Source organism: Leptidea sinapis, chromosome 23 (assembly GCF_905404315.1).
Source record: "Leptidea sinapis chromosome 23, ilLepSina1.1, whole genome shotgun sequence".
Taxonomy (NCBI): domain Eukaryota; kingdom Metazoa; phylum Arthropoda; class Insecta; order Lepidoptera; family Pieridae; genus Leptidea; species Leptidea sinapis.
Genome location: NC_066287.1, coordinates 10,302,677 through 10,321,817, shown reverse-complemented (window position 1 = coordinate 10,321,817; position 19,141 = coordinate 10,302,677). Strand labels below are relative to the sequence as shown.

Here is a 19,141-nt window from a genome sequence, read left to right as displayed (position 1 = left end):
TACTATTATGAACAAAATTGTAACCTCAATATTAGAAAGACATATTTTACCTGGGGATGGTCTTTTGTAATAAGAAACATTTCCCAAACTGTCAAATATGTATCCATGGGGGAGAAAAACATATCTCTGACATTCCCATCTATGGCAGCTGCTAGTGTCCAATCGATACATTTTATTATTTCAACTCTAAAATGGAAGTAATGTCATTATCAATAGAATGTTATTGGTTTATTGGATAGGTTTAACATAATTTTTATAACTACTCAAAATTGAAGAAGCTATAATGTCTTACTTTTTATCTGTTCTATATGCTAAGTAGTTTCCTTTAGGACTAACAACTACACTTCTAATATTTTGTGTAGCTCCATCTCTCAACTGTTTTTCCTCATATGGTTCTTCAAAATTTAACTGAAATAGACCCTTGTTGCTCAGCCCTATGAAAAACGAATATTTATAATAGAAAAATTAATAGCACCGCACTATATTTCATTAAGAAACAATCATTTACCGACGATGTTGAGGTGTGAAGCCATTGCTATTAACTAAAAAGATTTTCTATATATATTAAAATTGTGACAAATATTTAGTTTCAGCGGCAGAAATAGTCATGGTAAAATGTAAATAGAAGCCAGAAGCAATCATTAGTGTCTAACTCTAGTGGGTATTTTGTAACAGGAAGCTGAAAGAGTAAAACGACTTATCGGGTAGCGTATGTTAAACTTTATAGAATTGAGAATAGGCAATACACTACAGTCTATACTCTATACAGTTTACAGCAAGTTTACAGGCTACAGCGGACAGCCTACAGGTGTTACGCATAACCTAAAAAATTAAATGTCAAAATTCAAAAATGGGTAAGTGGATTTTGTATTCGTTTGACGTTCTCGACCACAGAATATTATTTTTCTATCACGTTAAAGTTAGAGTGATAGAGTAGATACTATAGATAAAGATATTACACAATAATATAATTCAACCCACCTCCTGTCCTGTGATAATCCCTGTGGATGAAAGCAATTATTTAGAAGCATCACTTCAAAGGGGCCCAGGCCCTGGCAGTATATTATTATATAATATAATATGTCATTGTTTAATGCTTTCAAAAATCATTATCTACTATCTATATAGTAGATACACATTTTTTAATAAAGCATTTTAATTTATTTAGATAATGCCTGACCAGTGACTGGGACTTTATTATAAAATACATTTTACCTTAAAGCTACTGTGTATCTTATGAGTATACTAGCGTATACACAAAATACCACGAAAGTGCCCGGTAAATGTTACAGGCGACCACTGACAAATTTTATTTTTTTCGAAGTCTTACCCAAAATTTGGTAAGTTGCTATTTTTATAATAGGTATATCTAGACTATATTTCAAGACGTTAGATTAATTATAAAATAATCTTAGAGACTGAGCTTTTGGAGGTTGAATAAAACAACTGCTTGAGTACTATGAGGAATATATATTCAGGCACACGATATTTATACAAAATCCTTAAAACTAATTAACCAATTACAGTTGTTATTATAATAATTATTAACAAATTTAGTAATTACACACCAATACTGAAGCTTACATTTTGACCAATAGTTAAATGTTTCATTCAATTAGAATTAAGAATAATACAATGTGTTCTATCTATTGCTATCGCAGTAGAGCATGCCATGTTAGCTGGACAGCAGTTATGTGTATAGACTCGTGTCAACGGCGTGCCTAATTCATTAAAGTTTAATGGATAGAAGCGCTCTTTTAGTAGCGTAAGCGCAGCCACACTCACTGCACTCTGTGAGGTTGTATAACGCGGAGCATACGACTGGTCACGTGAGTATAACTGCGGTCTTCCAGAGAACGTGACGATGCTTGTACTTCGATGAGCTGATGACTTGATGTACAGCATTATTAAACGGTTCTAATCAAAGCTAATATTACGGTATATAAAATATGTTCTTTTAAGAACGAATCTGTCTGCATACGCTATTACGGATAATGTGCACGTATTATATTTCTGTGATCTATAATTCTACGAAGGTATTAACACTAAAGGTTAGATATTAGACATTTATATATTTTTATATAAAGAATGCTGGGAGAGTTTCTTACGCCGCTTCTTCTCTCTCAGAGCGCCATTTGTTTCCGAAGCGGTAGTAGTATCTAGTAGTATAAGAAATGACATCAAAAAGAATTCTAAAGGAATCAATTTTGAGAAAATAAATGCCTTTTATATTAATTGATGTTTATCTTGTAGGTACAGTTAGTTACAGTATGATATATGGTTTTTGTTGATATAAATACGACTTGAACGTCTGTGACGCGTCGTTTCCTTTGTTTTATCTGTATTATTTATTTATTTTGGAAAATGTTGAAATATGTTACCTTTACTTTATAAACTATCGTAAAATATATGTCAGTAGTTATTTTTTCCAAATATTTCATAGTAAGATTTCCTAAATTAAAACGGTTTTTCAACTTTGTGTCGTGTGTAACATAATAATAAATCACAATATGAATAATTTATGCATGGTCTTATAGCTTGTTTCGATAGCTTTCAAATACATTCACTCTAATTATTATCCTTACAATAAGCATTATTTTGCTACACTTAAAGTAAAATTCTCGTGCTGAAATTTTGTTGTTGTTATCGCGAGTTGTTTGTTAAGCTTAGAGGGATCGGATCGCGAAGTGTTATTGCTCGGTTACTTAAGTCAAACTATAGAGTGAACAAAAATACAATCTGTATTGTTGTCGCACTTAGTATTTCAAGCATATGCTTTTCACTCCCTCTTGGTATTACAAGTACAAATAATCCTCCATCCAGTTTCCATTCCAGGTTCTTATACAGGATAATATGTCCTTAGAACTCCAAGGTTTTCGTCTTATACCAATACTACTAGAGATGTAATGTCAGCAGTGAACGCATATAAAACATGGAAGCAGTCCTGTCATACTATTTACCGTTGATTATTAACGCCAAAAGTTCTCACCATTACGTAACAATACAGTAAACTGTCAATGCTTAATAGAAAGTGTGTTATTGGTATTGAATCTAGGCCGATGTAAGGATGTGCTTTGCCAGTTATTTGTCATGCGCACAACGTGATTTAAGGCGAAGAGTGTGGGGAGAACACGCAAACTGGGTGTTTTTAGGCAAGTTTTAAGGTGAAAATTTGGAGCTATGAACACTAATTTATCTTATTAGACATACCCTTAAGTCTAATTTTTGAGTTGCCAATGCTTGCTGTTGGTTATAATTAATAATTCAGAGTTATTTTTAACTACCATTTTTATTTACAGTTAAGCACGCTGTTTCTCGGTATGACCCATTTGTTTAGTACGAAACTCAGATGGGTTATTCTTATAGCTTGTACTATTATTGTGTAAGTCCAAATGCTTATTGATTACTAATCGTAATAAATATTAGGATTAGTAATCAATAACAAGCATTATAAGCATATAACTGTTTGCGCCTTACTTTTAGGTATAAGTAAAGTAAGAAAGTATTCGCTCGCAAAATATGATCAGGCGTTACATTTCTCATGCCTGTCATCATACACATACTTCAATCAGCGTGATAGTGATATAATTACTTCTCACATTGCTGTATCAGGCAGTGGTATACTATTGATTCTGTTTTGGTGTAAAAAATAATACGACTGGGCGGAAACTTAGAAAATCAGTGAAGTTGTCCAGAAAACGTAAATCAGTTATTGCAAACGATGTAAAAAGATGACTCAAGAGATGCGTGATAGCATTGAGTAAATACCTATTTTTATTAACATAATATACATAGTAATTGGCATAATGATTTAAGTAAAATGATATTAAAACCAACAACATTAAATATTTTGGCTAGCCTGTATGTTTATATTGATATAATCATGCATTTTCGTTTGATAAGAACACCAAATAACAAATATTCTCGAGTCTAATGTAGGTAACTATTATACATTGTAGCGTAGTAAGGAAAGTTCGAATTTGACTTCAAAAAATACTTGAGATCTGATATTGGCATAGTTATAGGTACGTACGCAAGTAGTATGACCATGAGTTCCAATTTTTAGCATAAATATGTTTTATTTCAATGAAATAACTGTTTTTTTAGAGGTATACCAAATAACATAGACGAACATCTCGAAGACAATGCAGAGACGTGGTGAGTATTTATATATTGTATACAGTGTAACAATATGACAGCATTATTTAAACAGTCAGGATTAGAATAAAAATACGGGTTGCACTCCGGGAGTGCCAGCTTCTCCTGATTAAAGTTGTGCATTTTTAAACATTTTGGAATGGGAATATTTTCGCACGAATTGCTTTATTTATCAGTATAAAAGTACTAGCATTTATGTGGTTAAATACAATATTCATCTATTGCACTAACGTCCACAAAAATGACAATATATATTAGGTAGGTACATAAAAGATTTAAGACTTCGGAATTATTACAACTATTTAACATTAAAAAGTTTATCTCTCAGAAAGATTAACTTTCATCCATTTTTTTTAATGGAAAAGGAGGAAAAACGAGCGTACGGTTCACCTGGTGTTAAGTGATCACCGCCGCCCACTTTCTCTTGCAACACCAGAGGAATAACAGGTGCGTTGCCGGCCTTTGAGGAAGGTGTACGCGCTTTTTTTGAAGAAACCCATGTCATTTCGTCCCAGAAACACCGCACAAGGAAGCGAGGCGAGGCTGTAAGGGAAGTATTGTCGAAGAGCGGTGATATGCCCTGTACTTTCCCCGGGGCGTAAAAAGAATAGGGGAGTCCCAGGCCCATGGGTGTCGTAAGAGGCGACTAAGGGCTTTTTAGAAGTGGGAGAGTCACGCTGCCGTCTTATGACGTCAGCACAATCGGGCCAGACTCGTCGAGGACCGGAGGCCATCCCTTCCCCCCCCCCCCACAAATTATGAGAGCGGTCCGTAAAAAGATATTACCCCAGGAGGGTACCGGCTCTTGTAGAGCCGGAGAATCCCTCCCCGAGCACTCTCGCTCGGGCCGCCCTTCTTATTCTGGGGTGGGCACAGAACCGCGCATGACCGAGGACAAACGAGGCAGTAACACCACGGCACCCCGCTCCACGCTCAACGTGGACTTTTGCAATATCAGGGGAATTCACTCCAATTTAATCGCCGTCCACCACCACCTTGAGACGGCGCAGCCGGCCTTATGTTTCCTTACGGAGACGCAGATATCTCGACCTAGCGATACGTCATATTTAACGTACCCCGGGTACAAAATTGAGCACAACTTTTTGCCTCATGCCGGGGTATGTGTGTACGTTATGGAGGATATCTGCTGTCGCCGTCTCGGCAATTTTGAGGGTAGGGACCTGTCTACTCTCTGGCTCCGCGTAGATTTAGACGACCGCGTCCGTATCTATGCGTGTGTCTACAGGTCCCATAGTGGTAACGCAGAAACCGATCATGTCATGGGCTGCGTTCAAGCGGCACTTGACGTCGTGCTTGCACAGATCCCCTCCGCTGAAATTGTAGTCTTGGGTGATTTCAACGGGCACACTGCCGAATGGCTTGGATCACGTACCACAGACTACGCAGGGTGATCTGTGCATAATTTTGCATTGGTGTATGGTCTGTCCCAATTGGTTGAGTCGCCAACTCGGCTCCCGGATGTGGATAGCCACATGCCGTCCTTATTAGATCTTCTGCTGACTACACATCCCGATGGATACCAGGTCTTTGTCGACGCCCCTCTCGGAACGTCCGACCATTGCCTGGTCAGGAGTGTAGTGCCTATCCGACGCCAACGTCGCAGACCACCAGCGACCCGCCGCGTTTGGCACTACAAGTCAGCAGATTGGGATAGGATGTGTTCCTTTTTTGCATCCTACCCTTGGGGCAACGTTTGTTTCCCTTCGGATGATCCTAGTGCCTGCGCCATTGCAGTAGGCGATGTGATACTGCAGGGCATAGATATTTTTATACCAAGCTCTGTAGTACCGATCGGTGGCAGATCACAGCCCTGGTTCGATGCGTCAGTTAAAGCAGCATCTGACTGCAAAAAACAGGCGTATCGAACTTGGGTTGCGGCGCTGGGCACAAAGGATCCGAACTCCAAAGTTCTTAAGAGGAAATATAACCGTGCCTCCAGATTTTTTAAGCGGCAAATCGCCCGTGCGAAGTCTAAGCACGTCGTCAAAATCGGCGAGCAGCTTTCCAGTTGCCCGACCGGAACACGCAAGTTCTGGTCGTTGTCGAAAGCTGCTCTTGGTAACTTCAAGCAGCCGTCCATGCCGCCGTTGCACATGAGGAATGACACCCTGGCCCATACTATATGCTAAGTAGTTTCCTTTAGGACTAACAACTACACTTCTAATATTTTGTGTAGCTCCATCTCTCAACTGTTTTTCCTCATATGGTTCTTCAAAATTTAACTGAAATAGACCCTTGTTGCTCAGCCCTATGAAAAACGAATATTTATAATAGAAAAATTAATAGCACCGCACTATATTTCATTAAGAAACAATCATTTACCGACGATGTTGAGGTGTGAAGCCATTGCTATTAACTAAAAAGATTTTCTATATATATTAAAATTGTGACAAATATTTAGTTTCAGCGGCAGAAATAGTCATGGTAAAATGTAAATAGAAGCCAGAAGCAATCATTAGTGTCTAACTCTAGTGGGTATTTTGTAACAGGAAGCTGAAAGAGTAAAACGACTTATCGGGTAGCGTATGTTAAACTTTATAGAATTGAGAATAGGCAATACACTACAGTCTATACTCTATACAGTTTACAGCAAGTTTACAGGCTACAGCGGACAGCCTACAGGTGTTACGCATAACCTAAAAAATTAAATGTCAAAATTCAAAAATGGGTAAGTGGATTTTGTATTCGTTTGACGTTCTCGACCACAGAATATTATTTTTCTATCACGTTAAAGTTAGAGTGATAGAGTAGATACTATAGATAAAGATATTACACAATAATATAATTCAACCCACCTCCTGTCCTGTGATAATCCCTGTGGATGAAAGCAATTATTTAGAAGCATCACTTCAAAGGGGCCCAGGCCCTGGCAGTATATTATTATATAATATAATATGTCATTGTTTAATGCTTTCAAAAATCATTATCTACTATCTATATAGTAGATACACATTTTTTAATAAAGCATTTTAATTTATTTAGATAATGCCTGACCAGTGACTGGGACTTTATTATAAAATACATTTTACCTTAAAGCTACTGTGTATCTTATGAGTATACTAGCGTATACACAAAATACCACGAAAGTGCCCGGTAAATGTTACAGGCGACCACTGACAAATTTTATTTTTTTCGAAGTCTTACCCAAAATTTGGTAAGTTGCTATTTTTATAATAGGTATATCTAGACTATATTTCAAGACGTTAGATTAATTATAAAATAATCTTAGAGACTGAGCTTTTGGAGGTTGAATAAAACAACTGCTTGAGTACTATGAGGAATATATATTCAGGCACACGATATTTATACAAAATCCTTAAAACTAATTAACCAATTACAGTTGTTATTATAATAATTATTAACAAATTTAGTAATTACACACCAATACTGAAGCTTACATTTTGACCAATAGTTAAATGTTTCATTCAATTAGAATTAAGAATAATACAATGTGTTCTATCTATTGCTATCGCAGTAGAGCATGCCATGTTAGCTGGACAGCAGTTATGTGTATAGACTCGTGTCAACGGCGTGCCTAATTCATTAAAGTTTAATGGATAGAAGCGCTCTTTTAGTAGCGTAAGCGCAGCCACACTCACTGCACTCTGTGAGGTTGTATAACGCGGAGCATACGACTGGTCACGTGAGTATAACTGCGGTCTTCCAGAGAACGTGACGATGCTTGTACTTCGATGAGCTGATGACTTGATGTACAGCATTATTAAACGGTTCTAATCAAAGCTAATATTACGGTATATAAAATATGTTCTTTTAAGAACGAATCTGTCTGCATACGCTATTACGGATAATGTGCACGTATTATATTTCTGTGATCTATAATTCTACGAAGGTATTAACACTAAAGGTTAGATATTAGACATTTATATATTTTTATATAAAGAATGCTGGGAGAGTTTCTTGCGCCGCTTCTTCTCTCTCAGAGCGCCATTTGTTTCCGAAGCGGTAGTAGTATCTAGTAGTATAAGAAATGACATCAAAAAGAATTCTAAAGGAATCAATTTTGAGAAAATAAATGCCTTTTATATTAATTGATGTTTATCTTGTAGGTACAGTTAGTTACAGTATGATATATGGTTTTTGTTGATATAAATACGACTTGAACGTCTGTGACGCGTCGTTTCCTTTGTTTTATCTGTATTATTTATTTATTTTGGAAAATGTTGAAATATGTTACCTTTACTTTATAAACTATCGTAAAATATATGTCAGTAGTTATTTTTTCCAAATATTTCATAGTAAGAATTCCTAAATTAAAACGGTTTTTCAACTTTGTGTCGTGTGTAACATAATAATAAATCACAATATGAATAATTTATGCATGGTCTTATAGCTTGTTTCGATAGCTTTCAAATACATTCACTCTAATTATTATCCTTACAATAAGCATTATTTTGCTACACTTAAAGTAAAATTCTCGTGCTGAAATTTTGTTGTTGTTATCGCGAGTTGTTTGTTAAGCTTAGAGGGATCGGATCGCGAAGTGTTATTGCTCGGTTACTTAAGTCAAACTATAGAGTGAACAAAAATACAATCTGTATTGTTGTCGCACTTAGTATTTCAAGCATATGCTTTTCACTCCCTCTTGGTATTACAAGTACAAATAATCCTCCTTCCAGTTTCCATTCCAGGTTCTTATACAGGATAATATGTCCTTAGAACTCCAAGGTTTTCGTCTTATACCAATACTACTAGAGATGTAATGTCAGCAGTGAACGCATATAAAACATGGAAGCAGTCCTGTCATACTATTTACCGTTGATTATTAACGCCAAAAGTTCTCACCATTACGTAACAATACAGTAAACTGTCAATGCTTAATAGAAAGTGTGTTATTGGTATTGAATCTAGGCCGATGTAAGGATGTGCTTTGCCAGTTATTTGTCATGCGCACAACGTGATTTAAGGCGAAGAGTGTGGGGAGAACACGCAAACTGGGTGTTTTTAGGCAAGTTTTATGGTGAAAATTTGGAGCTATGAACACTAATTTATCTTATTAGACATACCCTTAAGTCTAATTTTTGAGTTGCCAATGCTTGCTGTTGGTTATAATTAATAATTCAGAGTTATTTTTAACTACCATTTTTATTTACAGTTAAGCACGCTGTTTCTCGGTATGACCCATTTGTTTAGTACGAAACTCAGATGGGTTATTCTTATAGCTTGTACTATTATTGTGTAAGTCCAAATGCTTATTGATTACTAATCGTAATAAATATTAGGATTAGTAATCAATAACAAGCATTATAAGCATATAACTGTTTGCGCCTTACTTTTAGGTATAAGTAAAGTAAGAAAGTATTCGCTCGCAAAATATGATCAGGCGTTACATTTCTCATGCCTGTCATCATACACATACTTCAATCAGCGTGATAGTGATATAATTACTTCTCACATTGCTGTATCAGGCAGTGGTATACTATTGATTCTGTTTTGGTGTAAAAAATAATACGACTGGGCGGAAACTTAGAAAATCAGTGAAGTTGTCCAGAAAACGTAAATCAGTTATTGCAAACGATGTAAAAAGATGACTCAAGAGATGCGTGATAGCATTGAGTAAATACCTATTTTTATTAACATAATATACATAGTAATTGGCATAATGATTTAAGTAAAATGATATTAAAACCAACAACATTAAATATTTTGGCTAGCCTGTATGTTTATATTGATATAATCATGCATTTTCGTTTGATAAGAACACCAAATAACAAATATTCTCGAGTCTAATGTAGGTAACTATTATACATTGTAGCGTAGTAAGGAAAGTTCGAATTTGACTTCAAAAAATACTTGAGATCTGATATTGGCATAGTTATAGGTACGTACGCAAGTAGTATGACCATGAGTTCCAATTTTTAGCATAAATATGTTTTATTTCAATGAAATAACTGTTTTTTTAGAGGTATACCAAATAACATAGACGAACATCTCGAAGACAATGCAGAGACGTGGTGAGTATTTATATATTGTATACAGTGTAACAATATGACAGCATTATTTAAACAGTCAGGATTAGAATAAAAATACGGGTTGCACTCCGGGAGTGCCAGCTTCTCCTGATTAAAGTTGTGCATTTTTAAACATTTTGGAATGGGAATATTTTCGCACGAATTGCTTTATTTATCAGTATAAAAGTACTAGCATTTATGTGGTTAAATACAATATTCATCTATTGCACTAACGTCCACAAAAATGACAATATATATTAGGTAGGTACATAAAAGATTTAAGACTTCGGAATTATTACAACTATTTAACATTAAAAAGTTTATCTCTCAGAAAGATTAACTTTCATCCATTTTTTTTAATGGAAAAGGAGGAAAAACGAGCGTACGGTTCACCTGGTGTTAAGTGATCACCGCCGCCCACTTTCTCTTGCAACACCAGAGGAATAACAGGTGCGTTGCCGGCCTTTGAGGAAGGTGTACGCGCTTTTTTTGAAGAAACCCATGTCATTTCGTCCCAGAAACACCGCACAAGGAAGCGAGGCGAGGCTGTAAGGGAAGTATTGTCGAAGAGCGGTGATATGCCCTGTACTTTCCCCGGGGCGTAAAAAGAATAGGGGAGTCCCAGGCCCATGGGTGTCGTAAGAGGCGACTAAGGGCTTTTTAGAAGTGGGAGAGTCACGCTGCCGTCTTATGACGTCAGCACAATCGGGCCAGACTCGTCGAGGACCGGAGGCCATCCCTTCCCCCCCCCCCACAAATTATGAGAGCGGTCCGTAAAAAGATATTACCCCAGGAGGGTACCGGCTCTTGTAGAGCCGGAGAATCCCTCCCCGAGCACTCTCGCTCGGGCCGCCCTTCTTATTCTGGGGTGGGCACAGAACCGCGCATGACCGAGGACAAACGAGGCAGTAACACCACGGCACCCCGCTCCACGCTCAACGTGGACTTTTGCAATATCAGGGGAATTCACTCCAATTTAATCGCCGTCCACCACCACCTTGAGACGGCGCAGCCGGCCTTATGTTTCCTTACGGAGACGCAGATATCTCGACCTAGCGATACGTCATATTTAACGTACCCCGGGTACAAAATTGAGCACAACTTTTTGCCTCATGCCGGGGTATGTGTGTACGTTATGGAGGATATCTGCTGTCGCCGTCTCGGCAATTTTGAGGGTAGGGACCTGTCTACTCTCTGGCTCCGCGTAGATTTAGACGACCGCGTCCGTATCTATGCGTGTGTCTACAGGTCCCATAGTGGTAACGCAGAAACCGATCATGTCATGGGCTGCGTTCAAGCGGCACTTGACGTCGTGCTTGCACAGATCCCCTCCGCTGAAATTGTAGTCTTGGGTGATTTCAACGGGCACACTGCCGAATGGCTTGGATCACGTACCACAGACTACGCAGGGTGATCTGTGCATAATTTTGCATTGGTGTATGGTCTGTCCCAATTGGTTGAGTCGCCAACTCGGCTCCCGGATGTGGATAGCCACATGCCGTCCTTATTAGATCTTCTGCTGACTACACATCCCGATGGATACCAGGTCTTTGTCGACGCCCCTCTCGGAACGTCCGACCATTGCCTGGTCAGGAGTGTAGTGCCTATCCGACGCCAACGTCGCAGACCACCAGCGACCCGCCGCGTTTGGCACTACAAGTCAGCAGATTGGGATAGGATGTGTTCCTTTTTTGCATCCTACCCTTGGGGCAACGTTTGTTTCCCTTCGGATGATCCTAGTGCCTGCGCCATTGCAGTAGGCGATGTGATACTGCAGGGCATAGATATTTTTATACCAAGCTCTGTAGTACCGATCGGTGGCAGATCACAGCCCTGGTTCGATGCGTCAGTTAAAGCAGCATCTGACTGCAAAAAACAGGCGTATCGAACTTGGGTTGCGGCGCTGGGCACAAAGGATCCGAACTCCAAAGTTCTTAAGAGGAAATATAACCGTGCCTCCAGATTTTTTAAGCGGCAAATCGCCCGTGCGAAGTCTAAGCACGTCGTCAAAATCGGCGAGCAGCTTTCCAGTTGCCCGACCGGAACACGCAAGTTCTGGTCGTTGTCGAAAGCTGCTCTTGGTAACTTCAAGCAGCCGTCCATGCCGCCGTTGCACATGAGGAATGACACCCTGGCCCATACTATATGCTAAGTAGTTTCCTTTAGGACTAACAACTACACTTCTAATATTTTGTGTAGCTCCATCTCTCAACTGTTTTTCCTCATATGGTTCTTCAAAATTTAACTGAAATAGACCCTTGTTGCTCAGCCCTATGAAAAACGAATATTTATAATAGAAAAATTAATAGCACCGCACTATATTTCATTAAGAAACAATCATTTACCGACGATGTTGAGGTGTGAAGCCATTGCTATTAACTAAAAAGATTTTCTATATATATTAAAATTGTGACAAATATTTAGTTTCAGCGGCAGAAATAGTCATGGTAAAATGTAAATAGAAGCCAGAAGCAATCATTAGTGTCTAACTCTAGTGGGTATTTTGTAACAGGAAGCTGAAAGAGTAAAACGACTTATCGGGTAGCGTATGTTAAACTTTATAGAATTGAGAATAGGCAATACACTACAGTCTATACTCTATACAGTTTACAGCAAGTTTACAGGCTACAGCGGACAGCCTACAGGTGTTACGCATAACCTAAAAAATTAAATGTCAAAATTCAAAAATGGGTAAGTGGATTTTGTATTCGTTTGACGTTCTCGACCACAGAATATTATTTTTCTATCACGTTAAAGTTAGAGTGATAGAGTAGATACTATAGATAAAGATATTACACAATAATATAATTCAACCCACCTCCTGTCCTGTGATAATCCCTGTGGATGAAAGCAATTATTTAGAAGCATCACTTCAAAGGGGCCCAGGCCCTGGCAGTATATTATTATATAATATAATATGTCATTGTTTAATGCTTTCAAAAATCATTATCTACTATCTATATAGTAGATACACATTTTTTAATAAAGCATTTTAATTTATTTAGATAATGCCTGACCAGTGACTGGGACTTTATTATAAAATACATTTTACCTTAAAGCTACTGTGTATCTTATGAGTATACTAGCGTATACACAAAATACCACGAAAGTGCCCGGTAAATGTTACAGGCGACCACTGACAAATTTTATTTTTTTCGAAGTCTTACCCAAAATTTGGTAAGTTGCTATTTTTATAATAGGTATATCTAGACTATATTTCAAGACGTTAGATTAATTATAAAATAATCTTAGAGACTGAGCTTTTGGAGGTTGAATAAAACAACTGCTTGAGTACTATGAGGAATATATATTCAGGCACACGATATTTATACAAAATCCTTAAAACTAATTAACCAATTACAGTTGTTATTATAATAATTATTAACAAATTTAGTAATTACACACCAATACTGAAGCTTACATTTTGACCAATAGTTAAATGTTTCATTCAATTAGAATTAAGAATAATACAATGTGTTCTATCTATTGCTATCGCAGTAGAGCATGCCATGTTAGCTGGACAGCAGTTATGTGTATAGACTCGTGTCAACGGCGTGCCTAATTCATTAAAGTTTAATGGATAGAAGCGCTCTTTTAGTAGCGTAAGCGCAGCCACACTCACTGCACTCTGTGAGGTTGTATAACGCGGAGCATACGACTGGTCACGTGAGTATAACTGCGGTCTTCCAGAGAACGTGACGATGCTTGTACTTCGATGAGCTGATGACTTGATGTACAGCATTATTAAACGGTTCTAATCAAAGCTAATATTACGGTATATAAAATATGTTCTTTTAAGAACGAATCTGTCTACATACGCTATTACGGATAATGTGCACGTATTATATTTCTGTGATCTATAATTCTACGAAGGTATTAACACTAAAGGTTAGATATTAGACATTTATATATTTTTATATAAAGAATGCTGGGAGAGTTTCTTGCGCCGCTTCTTCTCTCTCAGAGCGCCATTTGTTTCCGAAGCGGTAGTAGTATCTAGTAGTATAAGAAATGACATCAAAAAGAATTCTAAAGGAATCAATTTTGAGAAAATAAATGCCTTTTATATTAATTGATGTTTATCTTGTAGGTACAGTTAGTTACAGTATGATATATGGTTTTTGTTGATATAAATACGACTTGAACGTCTGTGACGCGTCGTTTCCTTTGTTTTATCTGTATTATTTATTTATTTTGGAAAATGTTGAAATATGTTACCTTTACTTTATAAACTATCGTAAAATATATGTCAGTAGTTATTTTTTCCAAATATTTCATAGTAAGAATTCCTAAATTAAAACGGTTTTTCAACTTTGTGTCGTGTGTAACATAATAATAAATCACAATATGAATAATTTATGCATGGTCTTATAGCTTGTTTCGATAGCTTTCAAATACATTCACTCTAATTATTATCCTTACAATAAGCATTATTTTGCTACACTTAAAGTAAAATTCTCGTGCTGAAATTTTGTTGTTGTTATCGCGAGTTGTTTGTTAAGCTTAGAGGGATCGGATCGCGAAGTGTTATTGCTCGGTTACTTAAGTCAAACTATAGAGTGAACAAAAATACAATCTGTATTGTTGTCGCACTTAGTATTTCAAGCATATGCTTTTCACTCCCTCTTGGTATTACAAGTACAAATAATCCTCCTTCCAGTTTCCATTCCAGGTTCTTATACAGGATAATATGTCCTTAGAACTCCAAGGTTTTCGTCTTATACCAATACTACTAGAGATGTAATGTCAGCAGTGAACGCATATAAAACATGGAAGCAGTCCTGTCATACTATTTACCGTTGATTATTAACGCCAAAAGTTCTCACCATTACGTAACAATACAGTAAACTGTCAATGCTTAATAGAAAGTGTGTTATTGGTATTGAATCTAGGCCGATGTAAGGATGTGCTTTGCCAGTTATTTGTCATGCGCACAACGTGATTTAAGGCGAAGAGTGTGGGGAGAACACGCAAACTGGGTGTTTTTAGGCAAGTTTTATGGTGAAAATTTGGAGCTATGAACACTAATTTATCTTATTAGACATACCCTTAAGTCTAATTTTTGAGTTGCCAATGCTTGCTGTTGGTTATAATTAATAATTCAGAGTTATTTTTAACTACCATTTTTATTTACAGTTAAGCACGCTGTTTCTCGGTATGACCCATTTGTTTAGTACGAAACTCAGATGGGTTATTCTTATAGCTTGTACTATTATTGTGTAAGTCCAAATGCTTATTGATTACTAATCGTAATAAATATTAGGATTAGTAATCAATAACAAGCATTATAAGCATATAACTGTTTGCGCCTTACTTTTAGGTATAAGTAAAGTAAGAAAGTATTCGCTCGCAAAATATGATCAGGCGTTACATTTCTCATGCCTGTCATCATACACATACTTCAATCAGCGTGATAGTGATATAATTACTTCTCACATTGCTGTATCAGGCAGTGGTATACTATTGATTCTGCTTTGGTGTAAAAAATAATACGACTGGGCGGAAACTTAGAAAATCAGTGAAGTTGTCCAGAAAACGTAAATCAGTTATTGCAAACGATGTAAAAAGATGACTCAAGAGATGCGTGATAGCATTGAGTAAATACCTATTTTTATTAACATAATATACATAGTAATTGGCATAATGATTTAAGTAAAATGATATTAAAACCAACAACATTAAATATTTTGGCTAGCCTGTATGTTTATATTGATATAATCATGCATTTTCGTTTGATAAGAACACCAAATAACAAATATTCTCGAGTCTAATGTAGGTAACTATTATACATTGTAGCGTAGTAAGGAAAGTTCGAATTTGACTTCAAAAAATACTTGAGATCTGATATTGGCATAGTTATAGGTACGTACGCAAGTAGTATGACCATGAGTTCCAATTTTTAGCATAAATATGTTTTATTTCAATGAAATAACTGTTTTTTTAGAGGTATACCAAATAACATAGACGAACATCTCGAAGACAATGCAGAGACGTGGTGAGTATTTATATATTGTATACAGTGTAACAATATGACAGCATTATTTAAACAGTCAGGATTAGAATAAAAATACGGGTTGCACTCCGGGAGTGCCAGCTTCTCCTGATTAAAGTTGTGCATTTTTAAACATTTTGGAATGGGAATATTTTCGCACGAATTGCTTTATTTATCAGTATAAAAGTACTAGCATTTATGTGGTTAAATACAATATTCATCTATTGCACTAACGTCCACAAAAATGACAATATATATTAGGTAGGTACATAAAAGATTTAAGACTTCGGAATTATTACAACTATTTAACATTAAAAAGTTTATCTCTCAGAAAGATTAACTTTCATCCATTTTTTTTAATGGAAAAGGAGGAAAAACGAGCGTACGGTTCACCTGGTGTTAAGTGATCACCGCCGCCCACTTTCTCTTGCAACACCAGAGGAATAACAGGTGCGTTGCCGGCCTTTGAGGAAGGTGTACGCGCTTTTTTTGAAGAAACCCATGTCATTTCATCCCAGAAACACCGCACAAGGAAGCGAGGCGAGGCTGTAAGGGAAGTATTGTCGAAGAGCGGTGATATGCCCTGTACTTTCCCCGGGGCGTAAAAAGAATAGGGGAGTCCCAGGCCCATGGGTGTCGTAAGAGGCGACTAAGGGCTTTTTAGAAGTGGGAGAGTCACGCTGCCGTCTTATGACGTCAGCACAATCGGGCCAGACTCGTCGAGGACCGGAGGCCATCCCTTCCCCCCCCCCCCACAAATTATGAGAGCGGTCCGTAAAAAGATATTACCCCAGGAGGGTACCGGCTCTTGTAGAGCCGGAGAATCCCTCCCCGAGCACTCTCGCTCGGGCCGCCCTTCTTATTCTGGGGTGGGCACAGAACCGCGCATGACCGAGGACAAACGAGGCAGTAACACCACGGCACCCCGCTCCACGCTCAACGTGGACTTTTGCAATATCAGGGGAATTCACTCCAATTTAATCGCCGTCCACCACCACCTTGAGACGGCGCAGCCGGCCTTATGTTTCCTTACGGAGACGCAGATATCTCGACCTAGCGATACGTCATATTTAACGTACCCCGGGTACAAAATTGAGCACAACTTTTTGCCTCATGCCGGGGTATGTGTGTACGTTATGGAGGATATCTGCTGTCGCCGTCTCGGCAATTTTGAGGGTAGGGACCTGTCTACTCTCTGGCTCCGCGTAGATTTAGACGACCGCGTCCGTATCTATGCGTGTGTCTACAGGTCCCATAGTGGTAACGCAGAAACCGATCATGTCATGGGCTGCGTTCAAGCGGCACTTGACGTCGTGCTTGCACAGATCCCCTCCGCTGAAATTGTAGTCTTGGGTGATTTCAACGGGCACACTGCCGAATGGCTTGGATCACGTACCACAGACTACGCAGGGTGATCTGTGCATAATTTTGCATTGGTGTATGGTCTGTCCCAATTGGTTGAGTCGCCAACTCGGCTCCCGGATGTGGATAGCCACATGCCGTCCTTATTAGATCTTCTGCTGACTACACATCCCGATGGATACCAGGTCTTTGTCGACGCCCCTCTCGGAACGTCCGACCATTGCCTGGTCAGGAGTGTAGTGCCTATCCGACGCCAACGTCGCAGACCACCAGCGACCCGCCGCGTTTGGCACTACAAGTCAGCAGATTGGGATAGGATGTGTTCCTTTTTTGCATCCTACCCTTGGGGCAACGTTTGTTTCCCTTCGGATGATCCTAGTGCCTGCGCCATTGCAGTAGGCGATGTGATACTGCAGGGCATAGATATTTTTATACCAAGCTCTGTAGTACCGATCGGTGGCAGATCACAGCCCTGGTTCGATGCGTCAGTTAAAGCAGCATCTGACTGCAAAAAACAGGCGTATCGAACTTGGGTTGCGGCGCTGGGCACAAAGGATCCGAACTCCAAAGTTCTTAAGAGGAAATATAACCGTGCCTCCAGATTTTTTAAGCGGCAAATCGCCCGTGCGAAGTCTAAGCACGTCGTCAAAATCGGCGAGCAGCTTTCCAGTTGCCCGACCGGAACACGCAAGTTCTGGTCGTTGTCGAAAGCTGCTCTTGGTAACTTCAAGCAGCCGTCCATGCCGCCGTTGCACATGAGGAATGACACCCTGGCCCATACTATATGCTAAGTAGTTTCCTTTAGGACTAACAACTACACTTCTAATATTTTGTGTAGCTCCATCTCTCAACTGTTTTTCCTCATATGGTTCTTCAAAATTTAACTGAAATAGACCCTTGTTGCTCAGCCCTATGAAAAACGAATATTTATAATAGAAAAATTAATAGCACCGCACTATATTTCATTAAGAAGCAATCATTTACCGACGATGTTGAGGTGTGAAGCCATTGCTATTAACTAAAAAGATTTTCTATATATATTAAAATTGTGACAAATATTTAGTTTCAGCGGCAGAAATAGTCATGGTAAAATGTAAATAGAAGCCAGAAGCAATCATTAGTGTCTAACTCTAGTGGGTATTTTGTAACAGGAAGCTGAAAGAGTAAAACGACTTATCGGGTAGCGTATGTTAAACTTTATAGAATTGAGAATAGGCAATACACTACAGTCTATACTCTATACAGTTTACAGCAAGTTTACAGGCTACAGCGGACAGCCTACAGGTGTTACGCATAACCTAAAAAATTAAATGTCAAAATTCAAAAATGGGTAAGTGGATTTTGTATTCGTTTGACGTTCTCGACCACAGAATATTATTTTTCTATCACGTTAAAGTTAGAGTGATAGAGTAGATACTATAGATAAAGATATTACACAATAATATAATTCAACCCACCTCCTGTCCTGTGATAATCCCTGTGGATGAAAGCAATTATTTAGAAGCATCACTTCAAAGGGGCCCAGGCCCTGGCAGTATATTATTATATAATATAATATGTCATTGTTTAATGCTTTCAAAAATCATTATCTACTATCTATATAGTAGATACACATTTTTTAATAAAGCATTTTAATTTA

At 38.1% G+C, this 19,141-nt stretch overlaps 1 protein-coding gene across 13 annotated transcripts in view; it reads right to left on the bottom strand.

Moving 5' to 3' along the window:
- LOC126971232 (eukaryotic translation initiation factor 2A) overlaps positions 1 to 18,808 on the bottom strand; it is a 34,304-nt gene extending 15,496 nt beyond the window's left edge. The window contains exons 1-4 of one of the 13 annotated variants that reach the window (XM_050817419.1): positions 12,639 to 12,816; positions 12,494 to 12,527; positions 293 to 434; positions 51 to 186 (exon numbers count right to left, since the gene is read on the bottom strand). In XM_050817419.1, coding sequence (XP_050673376.1) covers positions 51 to 186; positions 293 to 434; positions 12,494 to 12,518 — 303 coding nt within the window. In that variant the 5' untranslated portion in view covers positions 12,519 to 12,527; positions 12,639 to 12,816. Of the gene's footprint in view, positions 1 to 50; positions 187 to 292; positions 435 to 508; positions 825 to 6,501; positions 6,819 to 12,493; positions 12,817 to 18,486 lie in introns of those variants that run through there. The other 12 variants (XM_050817418.1, XM_050817426.1, XM_050817425.1 and 9 more) reach the window with 12 other exon arrangements.
- Between the last annotated feature and the right edge of the window lie 333 nt (positions 18,809 to 19,141).